General features: G+C 54.4%; 2 protein-coding genes and 1 long non-coding RNA gene across 9 annotated transcripts in view; all 3 read left to right on the top strand.

The window, feature by feature from the left end:
* Positions 1-829: 829 nt before the first annotated feature.
* Positions 830-13,388, top strand: PELI3 (pellino E3 ubiquitin protein ligase family member 3). 4 transcript variants are annotated; one of them, XM_032282746.1, is made up of 8 exons: positions 1,009-1,107; positions 2,203-2,355; positions 2,899-2,970; positions 5,290-5,419; positions 6,498-6,599; positions 7,657-7,851; positions 8,151-8,339; positions 9,983-13,388. In XM_032282746.1, exons 2-8 carry the CDS (start codon positions 2,204-2,206, stop codon positions 10,550-10,552), a joined length of 1,410 nt encoding a protein of 469 aa, XP_032138637.1. In that variant the 5' UTR covers positions 1,009-1,107; position 2,203; the 3' UTR covers positions 10,553-13,388. The 4 variants fall into 4 exon arrangements, with proteins under 4 accessions (XP_032138634.1, XP_032138635.1, XP_032138637.1 ...); XM_032282743.1 differs by lacking the exon at positions 2,899-2,970 and having other exon boundaries at positions 830-1,107; positions 9,983-12,967; XM_032282744.1 differs by lacking the exon at positions 2,899-2,970 and having other exon boundaries at positions 946-1,107; positions 2,203-2,331.
* A 542-nt stretch (positions 13,389-13,930) lies between these two features.
* The window catches only part of DPP3 (dipeptidyl peptidase 3), a 31,033-nt gene continuing 24,746 nt past the window's right edge, over positions 13,931-20,217 (top strand). Inside the window, exons 1-3 of one of the 4 annotated variants that reach the window (XM_032282742.1) lie at positions 13,931-15,225; positions 16,945-17,222; positions 19,886-19,975. In XM_032282742.1, the coding sequence (XP_032138633.1) occupies positions 15,174-15,225; positions 16,945-17,222; positions 19,886-19,975 (420 nt within the window). In that variant the 5' untranslated portion in view covers positions 13,931-15,173. Of the gene's footprint in view, positions 15,226-15,260; positions 15,556-16,944; positions 17,223-19,885; positions 19,976-20,217 lie in introns of those variants that run through there. The other 3 variants (XM_032282740.1, XM_032282739.1, XM_032282741.1) reach the window with 3 other exon arrangements.
* On the top strand, positions 17,844-18,851 carry LOC116554692. The gene is made up of 2 exons (XR_004270274.1): positions 17,844-17,886; positions 18,638-18,851. It is a non-coding gene; the product is annotated as an uncharacterized LOC116554692 (long non-coding RNA).

Here is a 20,217-nt window from a genome sequence, read left to right as displayed (position 1 = left end):
ACTACAACAAGTAAGTCAGTTTTGTAAATCTATTTCCTCATCTGTAAAATGGGCAACCATCATGCCTGCCTCCCAGGATTAAAGTAAAGGGTTTAATTTGCTCAAAGCACAGGGCACAGCGCCTGACATAGAGGAGATCTCTCGCGAGTCCCAGGCTCAGAAGGGGCTGTGCTCCCCCAGAGGTCTCCTTCCTTTGCAGCAAGTCGGGTGGTGTAAGCGTGCTGGCAGAGGGGAGGCGGCTGAGGGGAGGGGAATGGGGGATGCCCAAGCTGGGCTGGAAGACAAGTCTGCGACTCTAGTCAATTGGTCTGCCTCCACTGCTGACGCACACCCCCTTTGCCTTTGCCATTTTCCTCCTCTCCTCTAATTGCATGGCGCCATCTTAGCCTCTGGACCTCTGGTTTAGTCCCTCTAACAGGTTCTTTGAATCTACCTGTCCATATGAATCTTTCTGCCCCTTCAAGGTCTAGGCCTCTGTCTGTCTGTCTGTTTTCTCAATGACTCTCTGCCCTCCAAACAGATGGGAGGCGGGGTGTCGGAGCTGAAGGTGGGGAGTCCTCGGGCCTAAGGCTGGGGAAGGGGCCTCCAGCGCCATGTGAGGGCCCCGATCTACGGTGGGGAGGGGACGCCCGGGTCTCTGGGAGAATCCCGGAGTCCCCGGAAATGGAGGCGGAGTCTGGGGAGCCTGAAATGGGGGACGGGTCGCGTAGACTAAGGGGAAGTCCTGAGCCCGCGAGGAGGGGCAAGGGAGTCCCTCAGTCGGAGTGGAGGGCGGGGCTTCCCTAGCCAGAGGGCGGTGCCAGGGGAGGGGCGTGGTCTCCCGCGAAGGGGCGGAGATCCGCCGACGAGGGCTAAGCTTCGCCGCAAGAGGCGGAGTCTGGAGCTAGGCGGGGCTTTCCTAGGGGCGGGGACAATGGGGCGGGGCCTCAGAACAGGGGGCGGAGCGTGGCGGTTCGCGCTCATCCCCCTCCCCGGGCCCCGGGTGTCCCCGTGACGAGGCAGCGCGGAGCCGCCGCGGGCCGGGCCCATCCCGCCGCAGCGGCCCGGGGCCGAGCAGGGGCTAGACTGGGAGGGAGTGGCGCCCAGCGGGGCCTGGAGCGTGGCCAGGTGAGGCCGCCGGGGCGGAGGGGGCGGGGGCTGCGCCGGGCGGGCCCCGGCGGGCGCGGGGGGCGTGTTTGCGTGTCTGGGGGTGGCGGAGGGAGTGGGTCCGAGGGCGGGCGCCGGTGGCTGCTGCGCGCCCGCGCGTCCCTGCGGTCGCGGGTGCGGGTGGTCTCTGCGCTGTCCGGGCCCGGGGTGTGCGGGGCCGTGCGCGCGCGCGTGTTGTGCGGAGAGGCCTCCCGACCTGCGTAGGCGCTGGGCCGCGGTTCTCGTTCTGCCTGCCTCGGGGCGCGGGCCTGCCCTGGCGCAGTCCCTCCGGCGCGGGGATGTTTTCCAAACAGGCTGCCTGCGGGAGACGTCTCTGCTGCAGCCCGAGCTCAAGGGGGGAGCGCCGCCCCCACAGGCCTCCTGAGACCTGGGTGGCCGGGACGCAGACAGACACCTCAGGGAGGGAGGGAGGGGAGGGCGAGCACCCAGGAGGAGTCCATTGGCCTGCCCGCAGGGGGAGGCCGAGATGGGGAGACTGAGGCAGATGGATGGTGTGGCGGAGGCGGGCAGACAGGCAGAGACGGGGAATGGGGGAGAGAGATGGCGAAAAGGACAGCAGCTGGGAGGACAGAGAGTCATTGAGAAAACAGACAGACAGACAGAGGCCTAGACCTTGAAGGGGCAGAAAGATTCATATGGGCAGGTAGATTCAAAGAACCTATTAGAGGGACTAAACCAGAGGTCCAGAGGCTAAGAGCTATATCCAGGAACTGAGTCTGCGATGAGGAGTAAGGGCCCCCAACTCATGGGGTGCCCCTCTTTGAAGCACATCCCAGATTGGGATCTTGGACAAAAAGTAGCCTCTGGCTACCCCAAGTTGGTCCATCCCTCTGGCACCACTGAATATCCTGACCCTCTGACTGTGCCACCCATCCCTGGTATCCCAGCAACCTCAGGCAGTTTAGAGGAGGCAGAGGGAAAGTGGTTGCCATAGCAGTAGAGGTGGTGAAAGGTCACCCTTGCCTTAGCCTAGGCGGCCCTGCACAGGCTGGAGCTGGGACTGAGCAGGGCTGGGGTGGGAACCTGCAAAGCTCTTTTCTCTCCCACTCTGCCCAGAATGGTGCTGGAAGGAAACCCTGAAGTGGGGTCCCCCCGAACCTCAGACCTCCAGCACCGGGGGAACAAGGGCCCTTGCGTTCTCTCCTCTCCCGGTGAAGATGCACAGCCAGGCGAGGAGCCCATCAAGTATGGTGAACTCATTGTCTTGGGGTGAGCATCCCTGGCCTAGGAGGGGTGAGGCACTGGACACCCCCCCACACCCAGCGCAGCCAGAACAAGGGCCCCGACCCCTCCTTCCCCCACATAGGGCTTTCTGCTGTTTGTCCCTCCTCACCTTCCCAGCTGAAAGACAAAATAGACCAAACCCACCTCAATTCATAATTATTATTTTATCTTCCCATTTTTCACAAATTACTGTGACAACTCTAACTGCCCAAGTTCCTGATCAGATGAGAAAAACGTAACACCAGCTGCCTTTCCTAAGGCACCTAGTATGTGTGCTGTGGGGTGAAGAATTCTTGATTGAGTTCAAATCCTGCCTCTGCAAGTTGCTGAACTTCCCTGTGCCTCTGTCTCCCCTGTTTTGCAAATGGGGATGATAATAATCCCTTCCTCAGAGGGTTGTCAGAAGGAATGAATGAGGTAATTTCTGTAAAGTACATAGAACAGCGCCCAGCACATATCGAGTGTTCTGGGAGGCAGGCCTGTGCCAAGCCCTTTCATGGACATTATTTCATTTCAATCTTCACAAAGATGCTGTGAGGAAGGAGGTGAGGAAACCGAGGCTCAGAGAGGGGAAGTGACTGGCCCAAGGGCACACAGCTGGTAAGTGGCAGGGCTGGGATTTGGACCTAGGTCTTTCTTACTCTAGGTCTAGTGCACTTTCACTAAGCCACAGCTGACCCGCACTCTGCAGATGGGAAAGCGAAGGCCAGGAGAGAGGAAGCCACGTGAACTGGCGGCCGGGCCAACCTCATCCCTTCCTGGTCTCCGTCTGACCAGGATCCCTGCACCATCCACTCAGCTTTTTCCCCAGGGACATACCCTCTTCCCTCTTTCTCCTCTCCCAACCAGGTCTCCTTTTGGCCTCTCTCTGCCATCAGTCCTAAAGAAACTATTTGATAAGCTATATCATTATGATTTTTAACAAAAGGCTGCTGTTTGTTGACATGTGCTTTAAAAAAGAAAACAGTAATAGTGAACACTTATCAAGGGCTTGCTATAAATATGCCAAACTTTGTGCCAAGCACTTTTAAATGCTTTGTCTCATTTAGTTCTCAAAATGAACCTCCGAGGCAGGTCCTAAAAAATTAGCTCCATTTTACAGAGGTCATGTGATAAGCGGAAGAGCCAGATTTAAGCCAGGCCCAAGCCTGTGTCCTGAACTGCCCCACCTCAAGGCCTGCCCCTGCCCATGTGTGGGAAGAGCTCACAAGGGCAAAAGTGATGTCTCCCTTGGGAGAGCTTGCCTTGGAAAAGCAGCTGCTTCATATCCCACAGGCAGGACTGGCTTTCCAGCCCAAGGCAAGGCCACTAATGTGGGAAGCTGCAGACCCACGGGTGTGGGCCCACCTGGCAGCCCCCTGCAGAGCAGAGTCCACACTGGCTGCACATCAGAGATGGCTGGAGAACATTCAAAATATACATTGACAGGCCCTCTCCAAGCCTACAGAATCACTGTCACAGTGGGTAGGCCCAGGGAATCTGGATTTTTTTTTTTTTTGAGACAGAGTCTTGCTTTGTTGCTCAGGCTGGAATACAGTGTCATGATCTCAGCTCACTGCACCCTCCGCCTCCCTGGTTCAAGTGATTCTCCTGCCTCAGCCTCCTGAGTAGCTGGGATTACAAGCACCCATCAATCCTGGCTAATGTTTGTATTTTTGGTAGACATGGGGTTTTACCATGTTGGCCAGGCTGGTCTCAAACCCCTGACCGCAGGCAATCTGCCCGCCTTGGCCCCCCAGAGTGTTGGGATTACAGATATGGGCCACCATACCCGACCTCACCTGGATTTTAACAAATTCCCTGGAAGATTCTGATTCAAGCGGCCTTGTTTGTATTTGGCAGCTATTTGTCCTGTCCCTTCCTTTTCCCAAAACTTCCTGGCTCCCCACTGCTTACAGAATAACGTCCTCAGCCTGGAGTTCAGAGCCTTCCCACCAGCGTCATCTCCCTACCACACTTCACCACCAAAGTCACCATTCCCCGATCTCGTCAGACCCTGACAGCCTTGGGGCCTTTGCTTAGGGTGAGCCTCCATCTAGAGGGGCTTCTGCAAGTCTGGAGTGGGACAGGCCAGGCTCGAATCTGGACATTTTCACCTACTAGCCTGAGGCAAGTCACTTTACCTCCCTGAGCCTTGATTTCTCTTATGTGTAAGACGGGCAGAAAGCCACTTGCCTGGCAGGCCACTGCACAGATTCCATTAGGTGATTGGTAACATGAAGGCCAGGGACACGGGGCCAGTAGCCCATGGCAGCAGTGAGAGCTGTGACTCACCCACTCAGTGCCTCTCACAGCCATCCCCTCCAGACAAGAGCTGGAAAGGCAGGTGGAAATTTGACGTGTATAGACATGGAGGTGGTGGCGTTGTGGGTCATTTTTTCCTTTCATTTTGGTTCCTAGTGGTGGTGTGAGAAGTGACAGTTTGCTACAGGTGAACCCTTTCTAGTTCTTCAAGACCCAATAGAGGTGTTTCCTCTCCCAGAAACCTGATCCTAGAGCCAGAATTCCCTTTTCTTCTTCTAGGCTTGTGGCATCCTTGGCTTGTGTCTGGGTATGGCAGGTGGCATTTAGGTTCATAGAGAAGCTGAGGAACCTCTCCACTGAGGGCCCACAACTGACCCCGTGGTGCTCTACTGCCCCCATGCACAGCACCGAACCAGGCATGGCTCAAGTGTCCAGGAAATACTTGGTTAACTGAATGAAAGTGCTTTTGAAACTGTTCTGACACCCCCCACCCACTCCCCAGTGCACCAATTTGTTATTGTAGGTCTTCTAGTTTCAGGGGCTTCTAGAGCTTGTTTATTAACATAGGATCTCCCCAGAAGTTGGCAGTTTCCTCCAAGTCTCATCAGGGGTTCACCCTCTCTCTTTCTCTGTCTCCTGTTGCAACCCTTTTTTCTTAACCCCCCACATCTATAGCTACAATGGATGTCTGGCAAGTGGGGACAAGGGCCGCCGGCGAAGCCGCCTAGCACTGAGCCGCCGGCCGCATGCCAACGGAGTGAAACCAGATGTCATGCACCACATCTCCACGCCGCTCGTCTCCAAGGCAAGCAACTGACCCATAGACCTGAGCGCCAGTCCTGCCCAAGGCCCAGATCTTTGGCCTTCCCAGTCCTACCTGCCCACAGCCCCCCACTGCAACAGGGGAGCCCACTTTGTGTCATCACTCACTGCTTATTGGGCTAGCCGAGAATGGTAATGAGAAATCCTTTGCAATGTGCACAGTTCTTTACAATTTGCAAAATGCTTCCTTGACCACTGGACCTCTCTGAACCTTGGCTACCTCTAAGACAGTGCTGCTTCTTTCCATCCAATGGAAATGGAAATGGATGGAAATGAGCTGCACCATTTTAGAGGCAGCTAAGGTTCAGAGAGTGGGAGGCGACAGTCACACTGCAATGGTAAAGGAAAAACCTTTGGCTTTAGAGGATTTGGGTTAGAATTCAGCCTCTGATATTTCCAGGTGTGTGCCTTTAGGCCAGTTTCCCTCTGACCTGCAGTTCCTTCAACTGTAAAATGGGAATAATAACCCCATTCTTTTTTGTTTTTGAGAGAGTCTCGCTCTGTCACCCAGGCTGGAGTCCAGTGGTGTGATCTCGGCTCACTGCAACCTTCACTTCCTGGGTTCAACCCACCTCAGCCTCCTGAGTAGCTGGGACTACAGGCAGGCACCACCACACCTGGCTAATTTTTATATTTTAGTAGAGACAGGGTTTCGCTATGTTGGCCAGGCTGGTCTCAAACTCCTGACCTCAAGTGACCCGCCCGCCTGGGCCTCCCAAAGTGATGGGATTACAGGTGTGAGCCACCACGCCCAGACTGGTAACCCCATTTGTGGTCCATCCTCTGGCACTACGGAATATCCCGACCCTCTGACTGTGCCACTGCTCCCTGGTATCCCAGCAACCTCAGGCAGTTTGGAGGAGGCAATTACTTGAAAATTCTTAGGGTGACTGCAGGGTTTAAATCATGGGAAACACCCACTGCACTGTCCACGCTCTGCAAAGGATGGAGCTGCCCCCTTCCCAGGGAGTGGCTGCTGGGCCTTGAGCTCCAGCTGCTGGCTCGAGGCATACCCTTATCATGGCTGCACACCCTGGCAAGTGACTTTTTTCTCCCCTCAGGCACTGAGTAACCGTGGCCAGCACAGCATCTCGTACACATTGTCCCGGAGCCACTCAGTCATAGTGGAGTATACACATGATAGTGACACAGACATGTTCCAGGTATGCTCAGGCCTCTCCACACACCTCCTGGCCACCAGGCCTCTAGGCTCTGCAAGCATTTCAGGTGAGGCTACAGGATGGGAGGCCATGGGAAAGTTGCTTCTCTTCAGACGAGGAAGCAGGATGTCCCAGTGTGGGCTGCTGACTGCAGAGTCATACAGCAAGTCAGCGGCTGTATCAAGGCTCAAACTCACGACTCCTAGACTGTGGGAGGTCACATAGCTCAGGAGTTCAGGTGTGAGAGGCTAATGTGTAGGATCAGATTTTGGCTCCATCACTTAAGTTCATTTTTCTTTTTTTTGAGATGGAGTCTTGCTCTCATCACACAGACTGGAGTACAGTGGCAGACTCTTGGCTCACTGCAACCTCTGCTTCCTGGGTTGAAGTGATTCTCCTTCCTCAGCCTCCTGTGTAGCTGGGATTACAGGCATGCGCCACCACGCCTGGCTAATTTTTGTATTTTTAGTGGAGACGGGGTTTCACCATGTTGGCCTTGAACTCCTGACCTCAGGTGATCCACCCGCCTTGGCCTTCCAAAGTGTTAGAATTACAGGCGTGAGCCACCTCGCCCAGCCAGCGTCACTTAAGTTCTCTGGGCCTTGGTTTACTCATCTGTAAAATGACGCCCTTAATAGTACCCACCCCACGGGAAGATTAACTTAGGCATTGCACGTAAAATGCTTAGCATGGTGGCTGGCCTATGGCAAATAGTTACTCAGAATTCACTATCAGCTGCTAACATTTGAGCAGCAGATATTATTATTATATTATTATTAATTATCCTGTCAGCAAATCAACTGGTATTTATTGAGTGGGTTGATCCCCAGCGCTGGGGGCAACAGAGAAGGAGAAGCTCCAGGCCATGGCTTCTTGGACTTGGAGACCCCATCTGGGAACCTAGAGGACCTAAGGAGTTGGTACTGCCCCTTCCTCAAGGTTTAGCAGCCTCCTTGTTTGGTGGCCTTACATACAGAGCAGCTGCTGGTACTCTAGGTGGGGAAGCCCATGAGAGTCCCTGTGCACAGGCAGTCCCTGCTTGCCCTCCTTGTCCTCACAGATTGGCCGCTCCACGGAGAACATGATTGACTTCGTAGTAACAGACACATCCCCTGGAGGAGGGGCTGCCGAGGGCCCTTCTGCCCAGAGCACCATCTCCCGCTATGCCTGCCGCATCCTCTGTGACCGCCGGCCGCCCTATACTGCCCGCATCTATGCCGCTGGCTTCGACGCCTCCAGCAACATCTTCCTTGGAGTGAGTGAGCCCCCAGGAAGGGACCAACTCTATCTGTGAGGCAAGGGGTAGGCTGGGGAGGTGCAACATCTTGGGGTGAACCAACCCACAGTAATTCAAATGATGGTCCCAGCAGGGCTTAGCAACCCCAGCTAACTGATGAGCAAAGTGAAGCCCAGAGAGATGCTCAAGTCATGCAGCTTCAATGCCAGGCCTCTCTGGTCCATCTCTAAACTTGAGAGTAGAGGGGCTGTGCCTCTGGCACATGGCCTGCTGGTGGGCCACTGGGGGATATGATCTGATCCCTTATGTGGTCCCAGGAGCGGGCGGCCAAATGGCGGACCCCAGATGGCCTGATGGATGGACTGACCACCAATGGAGTCCTGGTGATGCACCCGGCAGGCGGCTTCTCCGAGGACTCAGCCCCGGGTGTCTGGCGGGAGATCTCGGTCTGTGGGAATGTGTACACATTGCGGGACAGCCGCTCAGCCCAGCAGCGGGGCAAGCTGGTAGGTGGTCCACTCCATGTCCCACCCCCATCCTTGCCAGGCCCTCACAAGCTGCCCATCTCCCTGCCCAAGCCAGGAAATGATCTCTAGTCCTTCTGCCGCGGGGAACCCCGACAGGCTCCATGTTGGGGAATCCCAGACTCAGGGAGTTCTTGGCATGTGCCACTTGTCCCACAGACAGGCAGACAGACCAGGGTCCGCAAGCATAGCGTGCATACCACTGGAGGTCCAGGGGGTGATGCAAAGCAAGGCGCACACAGACATACCGTGCAGTCCCAGGTGGCTTTGAGGCTGCTGGCAGCTTAAAAAAATCATACTCTGTTATAAGAGTGACACTTGGCCTATGTGCGAGCAGTTTATAGCCTAAAGTGTTGGCAGTTTTCAGCACGTCTGTCACGTTCAGACAGGTTTAGCACTGTTCTTTTCTCCCAGGAGGAAAGTGTCCTTAGAATAGTTCTGACACAGGTGTTAGTGGAAGCTCCTTGTGGTACAGATCAGAGAGTTGAGGTTAGGAGCAGGAGTAAGTCCTAGAGAGGGGCAGGGGATGCCCAAGGTCACATGGCTGTGCTCCTCAAATGGGCCATGCGCTGCTCTTCCCAGGCATGAGCACATCGGCCAAGGAGATGCAAAACCTCAGAGAAAAGCATGGCTTTTCTTTCCAGAGCGTCAACTCTGCTGGGAGGTCTAGGGAAGCATTATTTGTTAAAACAATGCATGTGAATGATTCATAGGCCTACTCTGCTTGAGCACCCACAATTTGCCATGCCCTGTTCCAAGTTTTTACATCGATTGATTATTTATTTATTTTTATTATTTTTTTTTTTTGAGATGGAGTGTTACTCTGTGGCCCAGGCTGGAGTGCAATGGCACGATCTAGGCTCACTGCAACCTCTGCCTCCCAGGTTCAAGTGATTCTCCTGTCTCAGTCTCCTAAGTAGCTGGGACTACAGGCATGACGCACCACACCCAGCTAACTTTTTGTATTTTTAGGAGAGATGGGGTTTTACCATGTTCACCAGGCTGGTCTTAAATACCTGAGCTCAAGTGATCCACCTGCCTCGGCCTCCCAAAGTGCTGGGATTACAGGCATGAGCCACTGCACCCAGCCTGATTGATTCATTTAATCTTCATGAGAACCATTTGAGATGCCCGAAGGTGCAATCCACCTTGAGGATGAGGAAACTGAGATAGAGAGAGGTTAAGTTACTCGACCAGGGACACAGTTAGTCAATGGTGAGGCCAGAATTCAGCCTGGGCAGCCCAGTTCCTGAGTTTTTGCTTTTAACTGTAACCACTGGGACAGCTGCTTTGGGCTAAGTACCGAGCATTCCTCGTTAGAAGTCTTCCCGCCTCTTCCAGGAGGGGGCACTTTGGAAAACATCTTATTTTAGAAAAACTCTATCTGGGTCCAGACTTCCTAATTAGATAGATGGGGAAACCAAGGCCCATGCCCCGCTGGGAGGGGGGGTCAGCATGTGCCTGGGGTGCACCTGCCCGCCTGCTTGGCCTCCTAGCCTGCCTTGCCCCTCTGCCCTGCCTGCCCTGCCAGCCAAGGTGTCCTCTCCAGGGAGGCTCCGTGGGATGGACCTGCGGGCTCATTAGGGGCCTCTTGAGCAGTAAGGCCCTTCTACTGCCTCTGGCAGGTGGAAAACGAGTCCAACGTGCTACAGGACGGCTCTCTCATCGACCTATGTGGGGCCACACTGCTGTGGCGCACACCAGCGGGGCTGCTGCGGGCTCCCACACTGAAGCAACTGGAGGCCCAGCGGCAGGAGGCAAATGCAGCGCGGCCCCAGTGCCCCGTGGGCCTCAGCACTCTGGCCTTCCCTAGCCCAGCCCGTGGCCGCACGGCACCCGACAAACAGCAGCCCTGGGTCTACGTCCGCTGCGGGCACGTCCATGGCTACCACGGCTGGGGCTGCCGGCGGGAGCGGGGCCCCCAGGAACGTGAATGTCCTCTCTGCCGCCTTGTGGGGCCCTATGTGCCCCTGTGGCTTGGCCAGGAGGCCGGCCTCTGCCTGGACCCTGGGCCGCCCAGCCATGCCTTTGCACCCTGTGGCCACGTCTGCTCTGAGAAGACTGCCCGCTACTGGGCCCAGACACCACTGCCCCACGGCACCCACGCGTTCCATGCTGCCTGCCCCTTCTGCGGGGCCTGGCTTACCGGCGAGCATGGCTGCGTCCGTCTCATTTTCCAGGGCCCACTGGATTAGGCTCCCTGGAGCCCCCTGCTGCTGTGCCCACCTGCCCGCCCAGGTCCCCACCTCCTGCAGCCCAGAGGGAGCTCTGCATGTGGGACACTCCCTGCTGGCATATAGCCACACCAGATGGACATGTTGGATGGGCTGCGCCCTTCCTCCCAACTGTGGCCCCCCCAAGGAGGTCCCCGAGATCTCCACCCCAGTCATGCCAATGGGGCCTTCAGCACTGGCTCTGTCCTGGGTTGATGGAGGAAAGGCCAGCCCCATGCCCTTGCCCTTCCTGGGGCATCCCACATCGTGCCGCCGACACTGTGTGCCCCTGGGGGAGTGAAGGGGTCAGGGGCCCCTGACCCCCAGCTTAGGCTGGCTGTGCCCTGAGCCTGCCAACCCAGTTTCAGACACTTATCCTTCTTGCTGCCACCCTGGGTTCCTCTATAAACCTCGATGCTCAGCTGCCCTCACAAGTCCCACGTGCCCCGCATGCGTGCAATGCCTCCAGCCCCAGAGTGAGTGGTGGGTAGGTGGCAGGCTGGGCCAAGCATTTGCTGATAGCCAGTGGGCTGGACTCTGTGCTAAGTGGTCTCTGGGGATACAGAGGCAATCAGACCTGGTTCCCCACCTGGCAGAGTTCACAGTCTAGTGGATGACAGACCGTTACCAAATGGCAACACAGCTTCATGTGTGCCAGGATCAGAGTATGATTGGGCTGTGGCAGTCCTCACTGGTCATGGAAAAGTGAGGGAGGCTTCACGGAGGAGGTGGCATAGGAGCTCAGCCTCAATGGCTGCTCGGAACCCTCCGGGTCCACAGGATGGGAAGCGTGCTCTATACAGAAGGGAGGGCCTGTGCACAGGCTCAGGTGTCAGTAAGCCAGGAATCCAGGGACAGATTCAGGGTGGCTAGAGCATGGACTGCAGGGGGACAGAGAAGGAGGTGGAGCAAAAGGTTGAGACCATGTGACCAGGGAAGATTGTGACCAAGGAAGATGCTGGATGGAGGATTCTGAAACTCATTTGTGGATGGTCAGGAGTTAACAAAGGGAGGAGAGAGGACTCACTGGTCAAGAGTGTCGGCTGTGACACAAGGGCCATCATCCCTGAATGCCCACCATGTGCCCCGCACTGTGCTGATAATAATAATAACTGTCCATTGAGCACTCTCCAGACACCAGGCTCTGCTTCTTGGAGGTTTTGTTATTTAATCCTCATAGTAACCCAAGAAGGGAGGTGTTGCCATTTGTGTTTCTGAGGAGATGAGGGCAGATTCACCAAGTCACACAATTAGAAAGTGACCAAGCCAGGATTTGAATCCACAGCTGCTCCTCTGCATCACAGTGTTGCTTTCCTTCAACAGAGTTGGGGGTGACCCAAGCAGGGTTTTGGATCCTGGATTAGTGGGCACGCACCTGCTTCATGCCCAGCCCTGCACAGGGCCCCTGCAGTGGGCAAGGCCCTGCCTCTGGCAGCCCATGGTCTGCGGAAAGACCTACCTGTGCTTGTGCTGGAAGCTGACCCCTACACCTGTGCTGACCACCTGCACCCCAGGTCAGCATGCAGTGGGCCATCAGCCAGGCTGGAAGTGTTTGGAGCAGTGAGAACCAGGAGCTATAGAAGGCCCAGGAAGGACCTGGAGACTGAGCCAAGTCTTGAATGGCAGAGCATCTCCAGAGGCAGGGAGAGTTGGGAGGGCAGCCCAGGTAAGGGGAACAGCATGGCATGGCAGGAAACATGCCCAGTGTGGAGGGGGGCCCCAAAAGGGAATGGGGAGTGGGGAAGGTTGCTGGGGCCTGTTGGGCCTTGATTGCTGTGGAAGCCAAGCCTGAACTAGATTCCTGCTCATCCTGGCCACAGGTGGGGATGTGGCTGGGGTTGCTCCCAGACCATTCCTCGGGTTAGTGAGCCAGGAAGACAGATGGCTGTTCTGGAGATGAAGAGAAGAAGGTCTGAGTACAGGCCTGACCTGATCTGGGTCCCCAGGAGAAGGCGGATGGCAGAGCCTAGGGGAGTGCAGATTCCAAGGGGAAGGACGGACCTGCCCAAGGCCGCACAGTTGGTTGGGGCCAGGGAGACCAGGCCTGGGCTATTGCAAGGATCGAGGGCACCACATGTGATGAGAGGAGGAGGGTGTGATCAGATTCTTGCTTCCAGAGCATGGCACTGATGCAGTGGGGGCAAGAAGGAGGGTGGGGATGCTACAGGAAGCATTGGAGCATTCCAACTTCTCTCCCCCCATATATATACAACAAAGCACTAAAAATCCAACTCTTCCAAGTACTCAGGTATTGGTGGAGGGGATCAGACAGCCCTGGTCTTGTCCCAGCTCTGCCTTTGCCAGTTCTGAGAGCCTGTTTCCTCAATGTTAAAAGGAATAACAGTCACTACCTTGCCAGGTGGTTGTGAATATATGGAGGGCACCTGTAACAGTTGATTCATAAGTGTTACTCCTCACCTACCCCTTGTTCATTCCCATGGGGAAGAGCCAAGGCTGGGGAGTTATGACTCCAGTTATAGACTGCTCCATGCAAGAGAGAGAGAGAGAGAGAGTGTGTGTGTGTGTGTGTGTGTGTGTGTGTGTGTGTGTGTGTGTGTGTGTGTGTTGGAGTCAGGTGAAGGGGACAGTGTAGTGCGAGATCTGAATCAGGCCAGGCCCCAGTTCAGGGACGCCTGAACTGTGTGGCGTTACAGCAGGTGGTGAACCTCAGCCTCAGTTTCCCCATCTGTACAATGGGTAAAGTGATGATACCTCAGGAATTTTGCAAGAATTAAATAAGGTCCTCCATGCCAAACTGGTAGCAAGGGACCTCAATACATGCTCATATTATCTGTAATCATAAAAATGTGATCACGCAGCTTAGTTGGGGATCCTGAGAGCACTGAAATCTTTTGCTTGCCTGAGCTGCCCCTGCTGGCAATGGACAGCACTACCTCCTTTACCTGTGCATATTTCAACTTCACCTGTCAGTCAACTTTACACCCATTTTACTTTTTTTTTTTTTTTTTTCCCTAAGAAAACGGGGTAGGCCGGGCGCGGTGGCTCAAGCCTGTAATCCCAGCACTTTGGGAGGCCGAGGCGGGTGGATCACGAGGTCAAGAGATCGAGACCATCCTGGTCAACATGGTGAAACCCCGTCTCTATAAAACTACAAAAAATTAGCTGGGCATGGTGGCGCGTGCCTGTAATCCCAGCTACTCAGGAGGCTGAGGCAGGAGAATTGCCTGAACCCAGGAGGCGGAGGTTGCGGTGAGCCGAGATCGCGCCATTGCACTCCAGCCTGGGTGACAAGAGTGAAACTCCGTCTCTAAAAAAAAGAAAAAAAAAAAAAAACGGGGTTTCACCATGTTGGTCAGGCTGGTCTTGAGCTCCCGACCTCAGGTGATCCGCCCGTCTTGGCCTCCAAAGTGCTTGGATTACAGGCGTGAGCCACCACAGCCAGCCCTTTACACCCATTTTAAAGACAATTAAAATGGAGGCACAGGAAAGAAGAGGGGTGACTTTCCTGAGGACACTGACGAACTTGTTGAACTCCCCCATATAACAAGTCATCATCAAAGCTAAAAGCTTGTAACACTCTTGTGCCAAGCAGGGCCTTGGGCGCCTTTGTGGTTGAAACTGGTGTCTGGTAGGCAGACGCTGCCTGGCTTAGACACAGGCGCAGCAAGGAGACTGTGGGGTTTCAGTCCCTAAAAGCCCCTCACAACTATAGGGAGTGGCACTGCAGTCAACACATCACAACCTATAATATCCCTTGGATTGGATTCAATTATTAGCCTGGTTTTCCGGCTCAAAGAGCCAAAACTTCCAGACAACCTCGCTCCACCCCCGGTCTGACCCTGCGCCCTCACTTAGACTACCCCCCACTCGGCCTAGGTCCTTCCACATGCCCCATTCAGACCGAGGTGTGAGCCTGTCCAGACCTGTAAAAAGTGGACCGCAAGCCCGCCTCTGCCCTGGACTCCCTTTTGGGGCCGCAGAAGTCTTTCTCAGCCATCTGGCTTCTGTCAAGCACCAGGAAACTGCCAGCCTGTTTGTGCTGAGGAAACTGAGGCTCGGGAATGTTTAGCGGCTGCTTCCAGGCCCGTGGCGGGTGGGTGGTGGTGCAGTGAAGCACTCGAGGCGTTTCTTAGCGCCCCTACACGGGTGGGACCACCTCAGCCGTGGCCCGGGTCGGCTCGACAGTAGCCCGGATTCCCGGCACCGATAGCTTTGCAGCCTCTAAGTCTCCAACCCCAGGTCCCGAGTCCCGTGAGGAAGGTGGAGCCACATTACTCCTATTGTGTAGGTTCCCACCTGCAAAAGTGAGGTCCGGGACCCTGGGGTGAAACCCAAAGGAAAGCGGGATCGGGGCTGGGGAAGCGGGGGGGTTCTCAAGTCACTGATACCCTTGCCAGCTTGGTGACCTTGTCAGTCCGGTCTGCCGGGACTAGGCCGCGGCCAGGCGGGGCACAGAGGTCCCCGGTCCGGCGCGTGTGCGGCCTGGGGACAAAAGGCCGAGCCCGCGGGGCCAATCCGCGGGGCGGGAGCCGGCGGGCCGAGAAGGTCGCCTTGGCACGTCTATTGGCTGGAACTGACGCCCATCTGATCCCCGGGACCAGGCAGTTGGCCAAAGGGGGCGGGGTTCGCAGAGCCCCAATGAATGGGGGAGCCGGAAGCAGGAAGTGAGTTTGCGAACGGAGCAGCAGCTGCAGGTGAGGCGCGGCGCCCTGGTTTTTGGGGTCACAGTGCGTCATCCCGGGGAACCAAGGCGAATCTGTACTGAGCGCAAAATCATTCCCTTTCTGCTCACTCTCCAGTACCGCCTCCAAATTCATCCGGCCTTCGAGGCCAAGGGGCACTCCGGGCAGCAAAGAGTTAACAGCCCTCTCGGAACCTGGAGATTGTGCTTTTAGGGCAGAGCCTCTGGAGTCCCGGGCCGGGCGGGGAGACGCGGAACTCAGTCTCAGCCGGGACGGGGCGTGGCGGGGAGAATGCTGCGGGTTGGGGTATCTCCGGGTCTCAACGGGGCTGTCAGACCTTCGGTAAATTGTTGGCCCTTCTGAGCCTCAGTTTCTCTATCTGTAAAATGGGGTTTCTTCTGGTTGTGAACTTCTGTGGCTTCCCTGGCGGAGCACAAGGAGAGAGTCGAAGAATGGAGGGCCGAGGAAAAGCAGTTAGAGGGATGAGGATGGGACAGGTTCAAGGAAAGTCATTTATTGCTGTGGATACTTTCCGTCCAGGACGACCTCATCTGATTAGTGCACCCACCTGGTAAGACTGGGGCTATTCCCTCTTTCACAGAGGAGGAAACGGAGGTACAGAAAAGTGAAGCAATGGACTTGACTTTGAGGAGTCAGGGGCTGAGTCCTTGCCAAAGGCTGAGCCTTCCATCTGGTGGCTTGGCACTCTATCCTTGTGAGCGCAGTGGAAAGTGTCAAGAATTCTGAACAAAGACCAGGCGCGGTGGCTCACTCCTGTAATCCCAGTACTTTGGAAGTTCGAGGCAGGCGGATCACTTGAGGTCAGGAGTTCAAGAGCAGCTTGGGCAAAATAGTGAGACCCCCGTCTCTACCAAAAATATAAAAATTAGCAGGGCTTGGTGGCGCGCACCTGTAGTCCCAGCTACTCAGGAGGCTAAGGCAGGAGAATAGCTTGAACTCGGGAGGCAGAGGTTGCAGTTTGAGATCAAGCCACTGCGCTCCAGCCTGGGCAACAGAGTGAGACTCCTTCTGAAAAAAGGAATTTTGAACAAGGAAGCAGGGAGGGGCCTGGGCTGGGAGCCTAGAGATGAGGGTCTCTGCTGCTGATGTCTCTATTGTGGGATTAAGCAAGGCTCTTAGCCTCTCTGAACCTCAGTTTCCCCATATGTAACACTAGGTAGTTAGAGTCTATTTTTTTTTTTTTTTATTAAGATGGAGTCTTGTTGCCTAGGCCGGAGTTCAATGGCCTGATTTGGCTCACTGCAGCCTCTGCCTCCTGGGTTCAAGCAATTCTCCTGCCTTAGCCTTCCCAGTAACTGGGATTACAGGCGCCCACCACAACGCCCAGCTAAATTTTTTATTTTTAGTAGAAAAGGGGTTTCACCCTGTTGGCCAGACTGGTCTTGAACTCTTGACCTCAGGTGATCCACCCATCACACCCTCCCAAAGTGCTGGGATTACAGGCGTGAGCCACCATCCCCAGCCTTAGAGTCAATCTTTAAGATATTGGGGCTACAGACCAAATGTGGTCCACCAGTATATTTTGTGACCTCCTTGAGTGAGTCATCTCACATTCTCTGAGCCTCAGTTAGCATATCTGGTGAATGGGTACAATAGTATTCCTTTCCATGTGGGCTTTTGGGAGGATTAAATGAGATCATAAGAGTTCAGAACCAGGTATGCAATTGGTGTGGGGTAAACGACAGCTGTGATGATAGTGATGGTTCTCAGCAGGGCTCATGGCGGACACCCAGTACATCCTGCCCAATGACATCGGTGTGTCTAGCCTGGACTGCCGTGAGGCCTTCCGCCTGCTGTCACCTTCAGAGCGCCTCTATGCCCACCACCTGTCCCGTGCGGCCTGGTACGGAGGCCTGGCCGTGCTGCTGCAGACCTCCCCCGAGGCCCCCTACATCTATGCTCTTCTCAGCCGCCTCTTTCGTGCGCAGGACCCCGACCAGCTGCGCCAACATGCCCTGGCCGAGGGCCTTACGGAGGAGGATTATCAGGTCAGTTCTCTCGGGCCAACCCGCATTTCCTGAATGGCTTCTGGGTGTGAAAGGCCAGGATGCAAATGTCTGTCTCTTTCAAGGGGCAGGTGGAGGATTAAACCAAAGGTTACAAATTCAGGCACCTCCCCTCTCTGGAACCTCAGTCTTCTCATCTGTAAAATATGCATGTGGGATGTGTGTACCTCTTCGTGTTGTGATGATCCACTTAGAACAGTGCCTGACTTCAAGATAAATGGTGGCTGCTCTGATTATAGCAAAAGAAACTGTAGTGGAGATTCAGGGAAGGCAGAGGAAGGAGTCCAGAGTCGGAATCAGGAGGTCTGAGATCAGGACCAGTTCTTCTCTACCACACTGTGTGGCCCTGGAAAGAATGTTCTGCCTGTCTCTTGGTTTTTGTTTTTAGATGTATTGGTCAAGTAATACATGAATTCTTAGTGCATTGCAGCAATGCAGAAAGACACAAAACAAAACCCAAAGATCAATCATCCTCAGAGGTAACCACCGAGGCTCGTTACAGCCTTTTTTTTTTTTTTTTTGGTGAGAGTCTCATTCTGTCACCCAGGCTGGAATACCATGGCACAATCTCAGCTCACTGCAAACCTCCGCCTCTCAGGTTCAAACACTTCTCATGCCTCAGCTTCCCAAGTAACTGGGACCACAGGTATGTGTTACTATGTCTGGCTAATTTTTGTAATTTTAGTAAAGCTGGGTTTTCACCATGTTGGCCAGGCTGGTCTTGAACTTCTGGCCTCAAGCAATCCACCTGCCTCAGCCTCCCAAAGTGCTGGGATTACAGGTGTGAGCCACCATGCCTGGCCTTGGTTACAGCCTTTTTTTTTTTTTGAGATGGAGTCTTACTTTCACCAGGCTGGAGTGCAGTGGTGCAATCGTGGCTCACTGCAACCTCCACCTCCTGGGTTCAAGCAATCCTAATGCCTCAGCCTCCCGAGTAGCTGGGATTACAGGCACGCACCACCACACCCAGCTAATTTTTGTATTTTTATTAGAGACGGGGTTTCACTATGTTGGCCAGGATGGATTCGATCTCCTAACCTCGTGATCCACCTGCCTCAGCCTCCCAAAGTGCTGGGATTAGAGGCATGAGCCACCGTGCCCGGCCAGTTACAGCCTTTTCAATGCCATCTGTGTATTACATTCCTATATGTGTACATGCATGGTGACTCAGTTCCTTATTTTTGCTTTTATAGAAATGAGATAATGTTCTTTTCCTGCTTCGTGTCCTGCTTTTCCCATTGAATGCCAGTTCTTGGAGAACTTCCGTGGGGTACATATAAATGTACCTCATTCTTTTTTATTGGCTGTGAAGCATTCCATAACAGTGTACACTATAATCAGTTTACTCTTTTCTTTATTGCTGGACATTTAGCTTGCCCTGTTTTTCTTACAAACAGTGCCATGGTGAGCATACTTGTGCACACATGTGAGGAGGATCTATTTCTAGATGGAGAACTGCTGGGTCAAAGGCTCTGTACATTTACAATTGACTGATTCTGTTAAATCATCATCTAAAAAAGCTTCACTGCATTATATTCCCACCAAGAATGTACAAGAATATGGCCTGTTTTTCTATATGTGAAATAAAGGGATTGGATTCTTTCTCTCTGAGCTGATGTGCTGTTTCCTCTACCTCTTTTGAACGTTGGGCAATCACTTCCCATCTTGAGGGCTTGGCTTACTCATTAAAAGAGCTAATAATCTGTGGAAATGTTTATAAATGAAAAGGTACAATCCAAGCGTTACTGTTTTCAGGGGAATTCTTATGTTTGCAAGTAGCAGAAACCCAACTCAAATTGGCTTACATGAAAAACAGAGTTATTGTCTCACATGATGGAAAAGTCCAGGTCTAGAGGAAGTTTCAGGCAGGGCTGGATGCAGGGATTCAGTGCTCCCATTGGGATGCAATCTTCATCTCTCAGCTTGGTTGCTTTTCTCACTCCTGGAGGGGAGCTCCGGGGTTCCAGGCCTGATGATCCCTGGTGTACAGAGGCTCTTTGCCAATGGGAAATGTCCTAGGTAAAGCTCTTAGGCCAGCTTGAGCTTTAGGTCCATCCCTGTAGCCAGGGATGGTGGTTTCTCAGACTGGCTGAGCTAGCTTACATGCCCATCCCTGGAGCTGGGGGAAGGGAGATCCCCCAGCCCCCCACCCACAAGAGGAGGTCTGAGGCCTTATTACCAGAGGAAGATCTGGGGCCAGCAGAAGCCACAGAGAAGATAGATGACTAAGGCGCCTCCGGCTCTAACATGTGTTGCTTGCTTCCGAGGCCAGCTGCCTGACAGTCAGAGGCTGAGGACAGGCTCCCAGGAGGAGGGAGGTGGTGCTGGAATTAGGTCTTAAAGGATACAGAAGCCTCAGGTGGCTGAGAGGGTGCTGGGATGGAGAGGGCAAAGACAGACAAGCGCTTAGGTGTGTGTGGGAACTGCCCAGAAGATCAGTTAGGCAGGACAATGAGGGTGTGAAAATGGGTCTGTGAAAGTCAGTGTGGGCCAGACTGGGGCTTCCCAGGACCTGGGTCCTGTCCACAGATTTCCTAGCCTCACCCACACTGGTTCTGCTGGGGCATTTGCATCTCAGGAGGAAGTGTCACTGGGGTCAGGGAGGCTGTGCTTCCTAGGTCTCTGATGCCTGCCTCCCCCTTCAGGCGTTCCTGGTCTATGCCGCGGGTGTTTACTCCAACATGGGCAACTACAAGTCCTTTGGTGATACCAAGTTTGTTCCCAACTTGCCCAAGGTGAGCCAAGGGAGGTTGGGGAAGTGGAGATAGGTGTTTGGTGGGGTAGGGGTGGAGAATGCAGTAGAAGGAGCCCTAACCAGAGTATCAGAAGCAGAGACCCTTGAGCCTGTTGCTGTCACCCTGCGTGACTGTGGGTGTCACCAGCCTCACTGGGTGCTGCAGCCTCTTTGTGTATAAATGAAAAGCACAGCTCTCCCTGACTGCTGATCTTCAGGTGGAACAAGGGCGGGATGTGGAAA

This window comes from Sapajus apella, unplaced genomic scaffold, assembly GCF_009761245.1.
Source record: "Sapajus apella isolate SASKATOON/1434 unplaced genomic scaffold, GSC_monkey_1.0 scaffold14, whole genome shotgun sequence".
NCBI classification, from domain to species: Eukaryota; Metazoa; Chordata; class Mammalia; order Primates; family Cebidae; genus Sapajus; species Sapajus apella.
The sequence above is the reverse complement of the archived record's forward strand: the minus strand, read 5'-3'. Positions and strand labels throughout refer to the sequence as shown.

What these genes read in the sequence shown, in the direction of transcription:
- PELI3 (XM_032282746.1), top strand. Translation starts at nt 2,204, where the DNA reads ATGGTGCTGGAAGGAAACCCTGAAGTGGGGTCCCCCCGAACCTCAGAC. An exon ending in GGCCCAAGGGCACACAGCTG is followed by an intron (nt 2,971 to 5,289) that starts GTAAGTGGCAGG and finishes CCACATCTATAG; the next exon opens with CTACAATGGATGTCTGGCAA. An exon ending in GTGACACAGACATGTTCCAG is followed by an intron (nt 6,600 to 7,656) that starts GTATGCTCAGGC and finishes TTGTCCTCACAG; the next exon opens with ATTGGCCGCTCCACGGAGAA.